The following is a 13,854-nucleotide window of genomic DNA, read 5'->3' as shown; positions in this document are numbered from 1 at the left end:
AGAAATCATTTTCCTATCAAATAAATTGTGGTTATGAATTTGTTGGTATAGAGCAGCATGCTGATTGTATTTTATTATTTAGACAGTAGAGGTTATTAACACGATGGAAATATATTCTCCTTGATCACACTCCAATAGTTAACTTAAAAAGAAGTTGATTAATGTTTATCAATATGTGCCGCTCAAAAAGATTAGTGATACCCCTATTAAGCCTCCACAAATTTCGTCGACAGCGCAGACCATGACCAACTTGCCTTAATTATTTGTGATTATTGTAATTGATTGGTTTTAAAATTATATTGTATTATCCTGCAACTAAAAGTGTATAAAAAGGGAACACAAGGTGTAAAATCTGACACACGTGTCTGTGTTTACATTAACTTCGGAATCTATTTTAGTTTTGACGGAGAGAAAACAAAATTGTCACGTGACAGATCATGTGATCAAATTGGCAATCTTCGAGATAAACGATATACAAACACCAGCCGAGATTTTCAATTTCGAAAGAAATGTTAATATACAACAAAGTTGACGGAATAGCTACGCATGTTTCTTTATTTTCAGTCTATTTAACCATTTAGAGCACCGATTTCCTGTTTCCTAGGTATGAAATATACGGCAATAGTCCCTTTATAAGCTGCACTATGACCTCATCTGCTGTGTTGTATATATGTTTTCCCTGCTGACTAACTTGAATAAGACTTTACCCCCGTCACCATTGTCACCTCAGTCACCTCAATATTGGTATCCACGAATTGTACTGGCTGCATTACCATCTTGATGCATTGTAAGACATTTAAGTACATGTAGATAAGAAACTTAGCTTCTCAGTTTAATAAATATTTCTTTAAATGTGACACAACCTTGTTTGCATACCTTATCACAAAATCAACGTATAACAAAGATCAGCATAAAAGTTGACAATGTCATAGATCGAATACGCTTTTAAATTCAATCAATATGATGTTTTTTATATCTTTTAAAAAATGAACGTTATACCATCGGGTAAAAAATAAGCCACCAACATCGAAGGCCATCAATATCGATGTGTAAGGTTTAATCATATATGTCGTTGAAAAGTGTAGCATTTACAACATAAGTTGATATCTAGGTTCATATGTACAGTGTTGATACATGAAGATGTAGAAAATAGAGAGCATCGTCTACACGTGTCACTGGATGAAACACATTTGTTATCATCAAATGAGTAGCCATTGATTCTGTTAAAACTTACAAATTTGATTAATCCATAGCCTGTCATTTAAGGTATTTTGAAAGTGTTTTTTTCACAAGAAAAAATAAATAAACGGATGCTTTTAGAAAATCGTTTTTAGTTCAACAGCTATTATCTTGAAAGCTTGATTTACCTAAAAACAAATGATACTAACTATACCATAGGTCCTCTATGTACTAGGTCTAGTCACTAACTTTCAAGCGTTTCATTTTTTCAGCTGCGATCTCATCAGATTTGTTGAACAGAAAGTCGTCGACAAAATTAAGAATTCGTCTGAGACTGAGGAGTGCCAGAATGTTTATGTTCTGATCAAGCTCTACCTCACATTCGTAGTTTTTGACAGGAAGAATGTGTGACCGGGGCAGACCCATCAACGAAGCAACCTTGTCTACGCACTCTTTTACCACTGTGCTGAAAAAGACATTGCTGAGGTCTTCTGAAGTCTCCTCACATATTTCATCGATTTTAGTCAGCAATACCACTTGGGGTATACCTGTGAAGGAAAGAATGGAATTTACAAACTACTCATAACGGAACAGAATTGATTCAATCTTACATCAGAAACTCACTTATTGGAATATAACAACACCTTTCTTAATAAAGCCATAGCTGAAATATATAATAGGGACAGATCTTTATGAAACGAGGTGATCTTTTTGGATCAAACAGTTCTATCATAAAAGAATGAGGGGGTTAAGTTTAAGAAAAAAATGGTATCTTGTTTAGAGTTTAGATATATATATATATATATATACTACATGTAGTTACAACTCTATGTATTGTGTTTGATAATCTGTTTCATGAAATCTAAAAATAAAGAATGTGAGCACGGCAGCGCAAATTTAATAATGGCATGGGCACGTCAGCGCAAATTTAATAATGACATCTGTTTTTACAAATTTATGATTACACTAAGTAGCGGGATGGAAGTATTCTGTGCCTTTCTTTGTTTCCTTTCGCTAGTTTTGTACTACATTGTAGTTATATGTCAGCAGATCATATTGAATTTTTACCAGAACTTAAATGAAACTGCTTTTAGTGCAAGATGCATAAAGCAAGATGCAACACATTCGGCTTATTTATCTATTTGTTTAAACCAGCAAAAAATATATTTATTTACTTGATGGTCACGTGCCTGACAGGTATCAGGTATGTGTTTAAATTACTTACTATGTCTTGCCTTTTCCTTGTAAGCAAAAATATAATCATTAATTCAATTTTACTTGTCTTTTATATATTGAATGATTAATGGAAGATAAAACACGTGAACCCCGTCCCATTTTTTTTTATCAACATTACCTATTCAACTTCAACACTCTTTCAAGAAGCTCAGTTAGTATCCCATTCTCCAAAAATATAAGTCAACCTTGGAAAATTATTTGATTTCATTGAAAAAAACATTGATTGAGTTTTTTGTAGTAATTACCAAAGCGTTCATGTTTCCATCCCTGTTTATTGTCACATTAGACTGTATCCATTCCAGTTTATTGTCATTATATACTGTATCCATTCCTGTTTATTGTCACTATATACTGTATCCATTCCTGATTATTGTCACTATATACTGTATCCATTCCTGTTTATCGTCACTATACACTGTATCCATTCCTGTTTATTGTCACTATACACTGTATCCATTCCTGTTAACGTCACTATACACTGTATCAATTCCGGTTTATTTTCACTTTACATTGTATCCATTTCTTTTTATGGTCATTATACACTGTATCCATTCCTGATTATTGTCACTATATACTGTTTCCATTCCTGTTTATCGTCACTATACACTGTATTCATTCCGGTTTATTTTCACTTTACACTGTATCCATTCCTTTTTATGGTCATTATACACTGTATCCATTCCTGATTATTGTCACTATATACTGTATCCATTCCTGTTTATTGTCACTATACACTGTATCCATTCCTGTTAACGTCACTATACACTGTATCAATTCCGGTTTATTTTCACTTTACACTGTATCCATTCCTTTTTATGGTCATTATACACTGTATCCATTCCTGTGTATTGTCACTTTACACTGTATCCATTCCTGTGAATTGTCACTTTACACTGTATCCATTCCTGATTATTTTCACTTTACACTGTACCCATTCCTTTTTATGGTCATTATACACTTATCCATTCCTGATTATTGTCACTATATACTGTTTCCATTCCTGTTTATCGTCACTATACACTGTATTCATTCCGGTTTATTTTCACTTTACACTGTATCCATTCCTTTTTATGGTCATTATACACTGTATCCATTCCTGTGTATTGTCACTTTACACTGTATCCATTCCTGATTATTGTCACTATACATTGTATCCATTCCTGTGTATTGTCACTATATACTGTATCCATTCCTGTTTATCGTCACTATAGACTGTATCCATTCCTGTGTATTGTCACTATACACTGTATCCATTCCTGTTTATCGTTACTATATACGGTATCCATTCTTGTGTATTGTCACTATAGACTGTATCCATTCCTGTGTATGGTCACTATACACTGTATCCATTCCTGTGTATTGTCACTATATACTGTATCCATTCCTGTTTATCGTCACTATACACTGTATTCATTCCGGTTTATTTTCACTTTACACTGTTTCCATTCCTTTTTATGGTCATTATACACTGTATCCATTCCTATGTATTGTCACTTTACACTGTATCAATTCCTGATTATTGTCACTATACATTGTATCCATTCCTGTGTATTGTCACTATATACTGTATCCATTCCTGTTTATCGTTACTATACACTGTATCCATTCCTGTGTATTGTCACTTTAGACTGTATCCATTCCTTTTCATTGTCACTATACACTGTATCCATTCCTTTTTATTGTCACTATACACTGTATCCATTCCTGTGTATTGTAACTATACACTGTATCCATTCCTTTTCATTGTCACTATACACTGTATCCATTCCTTTTTATTGTCACTATACTTATATACTGTATCCATTCCTGTTTATTGTTACTATACACTGTATCCATTCCTGTGTATTGTCACTATACACTGTATCCATTTCTGTGTATTGTCACTATACACTGTATCCACTCCTGTTTATCGTTACTATACACTGTATCCATTCCTGTGTATTGTCACTTTACACTGTATCCATTCCTATTTATTGTCACTATACACTGTATCCATTCCTTTTCATTGTCACTATACACTGTATTCATTCCTACTTGTTCATCGATTTATTTAGCAATATCTCTAAAACTTTTAAATATCAACTGAATATTTATTTAATGATAATATTTGATATATATATACACATATATATACCTCATATCTTAGCAATTACATATATTGAGGAATTTGTCCTGAAATTTGACCTACGAAAAAAATGAACATAAGTAAAAATAAAAATGATGTCCTTACTGGTCCCTTTATAACCAATATCTTGAGAAAAAGTGATTGCAAAAGTGGAATCTCGAATTCAAGATGAAGCCTCTTTTCAACTCTACCTTTATTAATGCCAGGACGAATTGAACCTAAAAGGAAACCCTGTACGTGTTTTTTTTATGACCATAGCCTAGATATTAATTCTGCAAACAATTAAACTTACATATCATGGCTTACTGAAACGTTATACTCTTACCCTTCATTAATTGTCCAATGTTGATCAAATGTGGTATGTATAAAATACCATTGAACCCCTAAAAACCACTTTATGAACACTAATGACACTTCACACATGTACAGATGGGCATGCATACATGTGCTCTATGCCCCTTTCCGGTAAGATAGCAAACCTGGCTATATTCGGCTCTGATTGTCGAAATTGAGATACTATTCAAGTTCGCTCAACTATGGAATGTATTATTGCATCATATACGATTAATCATTTAGAGTTAGTTTTGAGACTCTGAAATGACCGCCGTTAAAATCATTCAAAACAGCGTTTGCATATATTTTTAAATCCGGTTCCTGATGTTTTCGAAAAAGTTCCGTGAGAAGTTTTCGATAAATTGCGGGTGTTAAATAATAACAATATTTGAATGGCATTAACCAATATATAGCGAGGAATGTGGATACTTATGTAAAATGAATTACCTCTATGGTTCATCCGCGGCTGCATTGCTTTAATCCGTTCCAGGACTTTCTCGGGAATGTCGTCAACATCACTAGCGTCCAGGACAAAAGCCACACAGTGGATTTTATCAGACTGCATTGGATTTTTCACGAATCCCAGGGCGTCAGGCTATATTGGTATAGAGGGGTTGAACTGAGGATAACATAAACAAGGGCATAATTTATACATCTATAAAACTTTGACTGTTTGCTGAACGTCATATAAATATCACTAGTTCCGAAGAATACAGATTCTAAAGAGTGCCACGTGCGAATTGAAATATTCTGTTGTTTTATCATAAAAGAGGGCGTTGCCTGATATTTCTAAAAGACGTGCAAAAATTGGAGCTTCGAACAAGTGATTTGTTTTTGTAATTTCAGGCGTTGCGAAAGCAGTGTTGAGATGATACCGTTGCACAAAATGTTTATTTTAGAAACAGGGTCAGCGGATTTAATTGAGATAGACTATCGGTACCATTTACTTGCATGCTTTCGCATCATCGGAACAGTTATTGGTCATATCTATTTCACACAGACGGGATGGTGTCTATTCTGATTAAGTAAACCTCAGACCGATATCTTCAATAGCTGTGACAACATCAATACATGATAACAACATTAGCATATGTTTACTTCTGTACGCTACCTTCCACATTATAAATCCATTAGCAAGTGTTTTAAGTGTTGGAATACTAGAAAACAGTTGAAAGATGAGGTGACGTCACTACTTTCATTTAAAAAGTACCCCGCGTAAGAATCAAGACCGTCAAATACAAATCATTATTAAATCATGAAAATATTATAAGAAAAACAATTATTTTTGAGCGTAAAAATACATCAGGAATAGCTAATGATTAGATATTTCGTTATCAAAAATAGTCATTTAAATAGATTTTAACAAATGGCAAACAGTTTGTGATGCAGTCCCTCTCGAGTTTATACACGTCTCGTAATGAGAACATTGTTCGAACGACAAACCCTGAAAACAGTGTGACGATCTACTAGTACTTTACTATTACAATGTAATAACTAGAAGCTAAATGGAAGAATATGGCCATGTAGTGGTGTTAAATGGTTAAATTTGTGGGGTTTTCAGCATCGATAAACAAAACATTTGAATGAGTGCGTTCACATTTCTTACTTTCTGGTAACTTGTTTACGTAACAAGATGGTTGGGTCTGCTTGTGGGTAGATGATTATTCCCCAAGGTTTGCAATATATACTAGTTTTAGACTATGATACATGAACTTGTTGTAGCCAAAAGTTGTTAATTATAAGTTGTAACGTTATAAGGGGTTTCATCAGCATATGTATCTGAATATATTCATACTTTATATTCATTATTTGACCTAAGGAGTCCTAAATGTACGAAATGGCTAAATGGTGCCCTGAGATATGTACTTTGCTTGGCTCTCTGTATCAAACAAATAACACTTTGACAAATATGCTTACATACTTGATGTTCCTAGTAATGATTTGATAATGCGTTGCTAACATTCCATATTATAAAATCAGGTGTTTATATATACAAAACGCTACACAATGATGTAACATATCGGTCATTCATTGTTTGTCTGGGTAGGAGAATGGGATACTAATTGAGCTTCTTGAAAGAGTGTTGAAGTTGAATAGGTAATGTTGATAAAAAAAATGGGACGGGGTTCACGTGTTTTATCTTCCATTAATCATTCAATATATAAAAGACAAGTAAAATTGAATTAATGATTATATTTTTGCTTACAAGGAAAAGGCAAGACATAATAAGTAATTTAAACACATACCTGATACCTGTCAGGCACGTGACCATCAAGTAAATAACAAATATCTTGATCATCAATACCTTGGTTCTCTTCTAGGCCACGTGTGTCGCATAACCGAAAGTTGAAAGTTTTGCTGCCATATCCGTCATGTATTTCATACATCCGGTACTAAAATTCGTGAACAAGTAAACAAAATTAAAGCCTGTATTGAGTTATGTAGTCCGGCTTTGGACAAGCATATCGCTGTCTCTATACCTGAGGCATAAACTGTGTGTGAATCAATAGAAGAGGCAAATGGGAAATATACATGTATGGCTTAACTTCAAATTGAAATGCATTTTCCAAGTGGATGTTTTGTTAAGATACCGATAATGGAATCATTTTTCCTATCGATAAAATATCTTTTTTAATGTTAAAAAGAGTACATGCTTTGTAACTGTAATTCTACATTATCCTTGGTTTAATGCTATCATTTTCACTAACGGATGTTGTAAGACTATGTTGTTCCGTAGTTCCAACGTTGGCCTGGCTGCTAATATGCCCTCGGAAGATGGAGTTGACGGTGTTGAAGTAGCTAGACTTCCCTGCCCCGACCTGACCGACCAACAGGATCCTCCTCTGCTGGAGGTCCAATCCGGGTAATGGTTTATAGGTGGCCACTTTTTCCTTTATCTCCTGCTCAAACTGAAACGAATAAAATATATCAATAACACTTAATTGATTGAAAATATAAAACACAGTGCAACACAGTAAAAATTGAATACAACGCATACTATATTATATAATGACGTAACAAACAGCACAATGGAATGATATTATAGTGAAAGGACTTTCAATAGGTAATGGTAGAATAAAAGGTGTTTAGGCTGGCTTACCTTCTGGCTCCAATCAACGTTCCGGATCCAGGGCTTTTGAAGGAGCATGCGTTCTGGAAATGTGAACAATCAAAAGGAAAGACGATATTCATAATGTTGGGAATAGTTACTTATCTTCGATTTGCAGTTATCATTTTGCAAAAATATATGCTGATCATTTTTGTATGCATAAGTAGGGTTAGTTATTATAATGTCATTTATTATTGTGATTTCTTACGAAGTATTGCTCATGTAAAAAGTGTGATTTGTGTTTGATTTGAGGAAAATAATTTAGTAACTTATTTAATCGTGTGATATTCTTCTAGATATTTGCACTGCAATTAATAAATAACAAAAATACAACGAAAAAGTCCTTGCTGTTTTGAGTTTATAAACCATTTATAATTTTATATACCATAGTCAACATATGTTCTGTTAATCGATACTGTAGTTAACGTCACGACGCCCACTTTGTGAAAACATCAAAACATGTATTCTGTAACAATTAAAGGTTTTTGATATAAAAAAAAATAAGTTCGTTCCAATTGTTTATTTTAAGATTTTTCTATAGCATGTGCAGAGTTGCAACAAATATGTACTTTGTTGTTTTTGTTAAAACATAAGCCACATACATCTATATTGTTTCTGTGGGTCATTCTGCCATGTCTTTTTCAGATTGCTCGGCAGTATGTGTAAACAACTTGCGATCATACAATTACTGAAGTATCGTATGTATTCTACACATCCTTTATATATTTTAATGCTAACATACATATCTTTAAGTAAAGGAAACCAGTTCAGTAAATGTCTCCGTATATATCACATAACCTTTGTACACGTCGAGTTGAAAAAATATATATAAAAAATATACCACGGATTCAACTAGTAGAAATGAAAACAGAACCATATCTTTAATAGAATTTAATAGGATTTTAGAGGACGCAGGCGTTGTTGGTACATGCAGATTTGACATGGAACACGAAACATGGAGTGTTTACCATTAAGCAGAAATCGGAAGATCACTTTGTTTACTTCTTATGGTTGTTTTTGTCATGGAATTTTCCTTAATGATTATAACAAATATATTATCTCACTTTCATTCCGTATCAAGAACATAAATAGGAATACATCGTTTGGAGCTATTCAAGGAATTCGTTCTTTATACATGTTTTACAAAAGAATATAAAACTGTAGAGATGGTCTACTCATCATGTTTGCTAACAATATGTATTCGCTGTTTATAAATGGTATAACAAGATAGCATAGACCCTTAAAAATTACGTTCATTCCGTAAATGTGTCCCAGTATGTCAATTTAGGCCAATACAATGTAGAAATTTCATCATTTGTACATAAAATTGTATCATATTTGTATCTGTTGGAAAAACACTATATTTGAATTAAACCTCAACAAAAACATTGGCAAATAATCATTTCATTTTTGTTTTAAATTTAATTTTATGCTTCCTGAATATATCAATCAAACTGTGTATATTTAATTATATTTCAAGCGTTGATATTGTCCGATGAGTCATAACATAACTGCTTTCTGCTACATCAGCCCGCATCCAACTCTGATATTATCACTAAGCTGTCTCTCTTCACAATATAAAAAAAATATGTTTTGGTCGTCTGTACGAAAAATAGACAAAAAAGCACACTAGAATCACTAGCAAACCAAATGGGTTAAAGGTTAAACGACTTAGTAGATTGTAGAAAGGAAATATGCCCCTGCTTTTATGCTTAGGCAGGAGTAAACGGACCATTTTTTTTGGTTTTGCAAAATTAGGTCACGATAAAATGGGGTTTCCTTATGGGTCAATCAGTCCTTGTATAGAAAAAAAAAATAGAAACAGGGCTAACTATGGTATTATGGATTGATTACAGAAAAAAACAAAACTCAAACATTTATATGGTATTTGTATAGAAATCGGACTGGTTTGATCGTCGGCGACCAGATAGGCCAATAGGTTAAAGCGTCCGACTCGAGTTTGGAGGTTCCAGCTTCTAATCCTGGTCTGGCCATGCGTTCTTCATCTTCTGTAACGGTGGTAACAGTAGCCAACCCTTGTTTCAATTATTATGTGAACATTAAGCAAGGGGATACCCGAACCTCAGTTATAAATAGCATTGTCTTCAAAAAAGAAGACTATGAAAAAAAGAAGGGAAGAATGTAGCGGAACTAGACTGGTCGCTGGCGACCTTGTAGCGCAATTTGTTACAGTGTCTGTCTTGGAGGTTCCCAGTCTGGCCGTGTTGTTGTTTTCTCAAAAATATGGTGCGACTTGCGTATTGCATCCTACCCAACTATGTACAAAACCGTATCAAAAACCATGTCACACAAGGAAATGACGTATTTCCCAGTTAGATCATGACAGTGACCGTAAAGCTTGCCCATATTCTTCATTAATATGCTAAAATTGCGACGTGTGAAAACCTTAGGCTTTGGGAGCAGGAATGATGCTATTAAAGACAGGGAAACTCGAGATAGAACATTATAATTGTTACATCAATTGAACGGCTTGGTAGTAAGCCGTCTTAGTAGGCAGTGCTGTAAGTAGAGATCAAGGTAAACGGATGAATCACATGCATTCTTAGTGTGTTTGATTTCAAGGATATAAACGATTGATGTAGTCAATACATTTGCTGCTATTTATATAGACTGCAAGTGATAAATTTACCTAAAAATTCAAACTGGAGGACTTTGCGAAATCAAGACCTGACATAGACAACATCAGTTTTTGTTTTATTATTACATTAATCAATTTTACAACTGATTGTGATGCCTTATTGTAATAGGACAACTGTAAACTCACCTTGAACACTATAAACCTCAAGATCCAGGACCTCTAAATGGCCGTTCATTACAGTGTTGTAGTCTTGTCCCTGCATGTCGTACGCATATCCTAATGTGGCAGAACCATTCAATGGGAAAATAATTCCGGATTTATTTATAGTTCCACTAAAGCAATACAAATCATATCCACTTCCAAATGTTGGCCCATAGTTGGCGTGTCCATAGATTGCTTTTTTCCCGTCCGTTTTATTGGGAAACTTCATGGAATGTGCTGTACCATTATACTTTAGTTTAAACAAAAATGCTTTTGCGTCGATGCTATAAGAACCATTTGATTGCCAGCTGACAGCAGTATACGCCCCGTAAACTGATTCACTTGTATTGTACAGGACGGTGACTGTGGGCCCTTTGTTGTCACAGAGACTATGGAAGGTCTGAGCGTTACATCCGTCACGGCTGATCTTGTACAGTAAGGTAAAATTGTGTCGTTTGGACGGGTCAATCCATGTGGAAAGTTGAACCTTATCGGGTTGTTTTAGATTGGTCGTCATTATGTTACCTACAAATAGCGTGTTTTTTATAGTTAAGGTTGAATAACTTAGATCATTTTGCTGATAGTATCAAAAGCGAAATGTAAATATTTTGATGCGCACAGGAGAGTATGTATGTGTGTTCGAAGATGAAGGACATTTAATATTGTATTTACTTTTGTACACATTGTAATGCATAATACTTTAATCAATTATTAAATTATCAATATAACTATTTTGGAAATACCTGTTATTCAATAGGTTTATTTACGAATCAATTTTGAAATATGGCGGATTGTTCAGTTATATTAACAAGATCAGTTATAGATCGTCTATCAAAGTGAAACGATTAATTGATTAAAAGGATTTTATCTGACACCTATCAGGTACAAATTGCAGAACAGTTTATACATATATGTAGCTTTGTCATATCGTGTATATACATCTAAAGAGATCGTTACAACACTGTCCCCGATGGAATGTTTTGAAAGCAGGAGATTGCCAGCAACCGTCCGACCTAAACAAGCTACATCATTTGTATAGTAAATGACCAGTATGTCATTACATATAATATGTAACTTTACACAATGTGCGCATAATGAGATACTCAATAAGATAAATTACAACCTTAATATTAGACTGGCTACCAGCCCCTAAGTTTTTATGAAGAATTTCTCGGCTGCATTTTACTACTAGCTTATCTCCCCCTGGTTTAGAACAGACATCCAAGTGATCAAATTGTTTTGAGTTAAACCTTTTTCTTAATAATTCAATATTCTAGAGACGGGGCCAGTCTACCCTTAATATATAAGGAATGGCTTGTAAATAAACACAATTTCGTATTAGTCTTTTACCTTTCGTACATGTAAACTTTATTCAAGATGGCGCGGACATCTTGAAAAAGGCTGCCATCTCATTTTACAGCTGAACTGTTGTGTAATATGCTCTCTCTAATATAAGAGAGGAAGTGCTGAATTGAGACTATTATGATGTGGAGATAAAGTAATCGACATGTAAATATATGTCCATTTTTTCTTTTTATTTGTAATATCTTATCATAGGAAGAAACATATTTGATTTGATTTGAATAGACAAGTGTGTAGATATACGGTCTGATACAATGTAAACAAAGCAGTCCTACTTGTTACCCGCTACCTGTTCATTACCAGGTAACGGGAACATGCTTTGTATCATAAGTCCACTGTGAAGGAGGTGTGAAATTTCCATACAAAGCGTTAAAGACACATTTAATACAGGTAAGTACAAATTGTGTTTTGATAACAGTCAAATAACAAATAAACTCTTACCGGCGATCAATTCCATGCAATCAATTTAGTACAGCTGCCCACGTACGTGTACTTGTACTGTACCTGACAGTACAACCCTGTTATAGACAGTTTAGCAGTCATGTATTTATGTGGATAATGTATTGAAGAATTAGAAAAAGTGAAAAATATCGTATATTAAATACTGGGCGACCGATTGTTAAATCGCACAGTTCTCAGGCTCGTATAGATTGTGATATAATAAAATAAGTTTTGTTTTAATTGATATAATAAATTATTGTACCCAACTACATGTATACAGTACAATGTATTACATCGACTTTATACCTTGGAACAAACTGTAATAATTTAAAGACGTCAGACATACCTTTTTCTAGTACGAACCAAGTGCTCACCTGTACTGTGGTAGAGTTGGGTCTGGGGCAGCGATGTTTGATATGACGCATATAACTGATAACGATTATCTTATTTATAGTTCATGTTGCTTAAAGGGTGCCAAGTTGCGGGATAGTAACGCTGTACTTCCCTTCTAGCTGAAGTATCCATTTATACGATAGAGATCGGCGGATGATATATAACCTAGACGGATGATAGTCTGGTTATACAATGTAGAATGTATCAAGACGGAAGCTTGTCCAGTTACATTATTTATCACACACCTGTTGAATTTTGTTATAGTAATACAAGCATTTTTTTATGGGAATCCCCTTGTCATGCGACTGGTATTTGCAAAAGATATCAAAGTTTATAAATTCTTTGTATCGATCTCTACCAAATACGGAAGGTATGTGATAAAAGCAAGACCACACACTTGTGTTTTTCTAACGAATCAGAAAGCACTCATTTATTGCGCGGACGTATATATTCACTCGTGCGCTCCGCGCACCCGTTAATATATTCGTCCGCGCAATAAACTCGTGCTTTCTGATTCGTTTGGTCTTGCATATGTATACAATGTATGACAATCTCTGCGACACTGGTGACAATAAAAATGTCTACAACGTCTGTTTTATCAATAAATAAACTGGTAGAGCAGACTGTATAAACTATTCTTAGCATGATTAAATGTAAAAAAACATTGCTTAGATTGTTGTATTATGTTCACCTATCGCTGTTATGCGGTCAGCGATGCCTCGTTTTTTGAAATATCGTTGATTTTTCTAGTATGTTATCATTGCCGTTGCTAATTAAGTTTACGCAATACATCCCTACATCTCTATGATTGTATCGGCTACATATGGTCTGTTGTCACTACGGTAACTGTCATGTTGTTTATACTGATCTTCTTTG

The 13,854-nt window shown here is 34.2% G+C and overlaps 1 protein-coding gene across 2 annotated transcripts; it reads right to left on the bottom strand.

Moving 5' to 3' along the window:
- Positions 1 to 95: 95 nt before the first annotated feature.
- LOC110464496 (interferon-induced protein 44-like) lies at positions 96 to 12,978 on the bottom strand. 2 transcript variants are annotated; one of them, XM_021519745.1, is made up of 8 exons: positions 12,932 to 12,978; positions 12,586 to 12,662; positions 10,768 to 11,307; positions 7,974 to 8,026; positions 7,582 to 7,782; positions 7,120 to 7,266; positions 5,321 to 5,468; positions 96 to 1,727 (listed from the first exon to the last, which is right to left on the bottom strand). In XM_021519745.1, the coding sequence occupies exons 2-8, from the start codon at positions 12,599 to 12,601 to the stop codon at positions 1,417 to 1,419; spliced, it is 1,416 nt and encodes a 471-aa protein (XP_021375420.1). In that variant the 5' UTR covers positions 12,602 to 12,662; positions 12,932 to 12,978; the 3' UTR covers positions 96 to 1,416. The 2 variants fall into 2 exon arrangements, with proteins under 2 accessions (XP_021375420.1, XP_021375421.1); XM_021519746.1 differs by lacking the exon at positions 5,321 to 5,468 and having other exon boundaries at positions 7,179 to 7,266.
- Positions 12,979 to 13,854: the final 876 nt, after the last annotated feature.

The sequence above is a fragment of the Mizuhopecten yessoensis genome, unplaced genomic scaffold, assembly GCF_002113885.1.
Source record: "Mizuhopecten yessoensis strain PY_sf001 unplaced genomic scaffold, ASM211388v2 scaffold10997, whole genome shotgun sequence".
Lineage (NCBI taxonomy): Eukaryota > Metazoa > Mollusca > Bivalvia > Pectinida > Pectinidae > Mizuhopecten > Mizuhopecten yessoensis.
The sequence above is the reverse complement of the archived record's forward strand: the minus strand, read 5'-3'. Positions and strand labels throughout refer to the sequence as shown.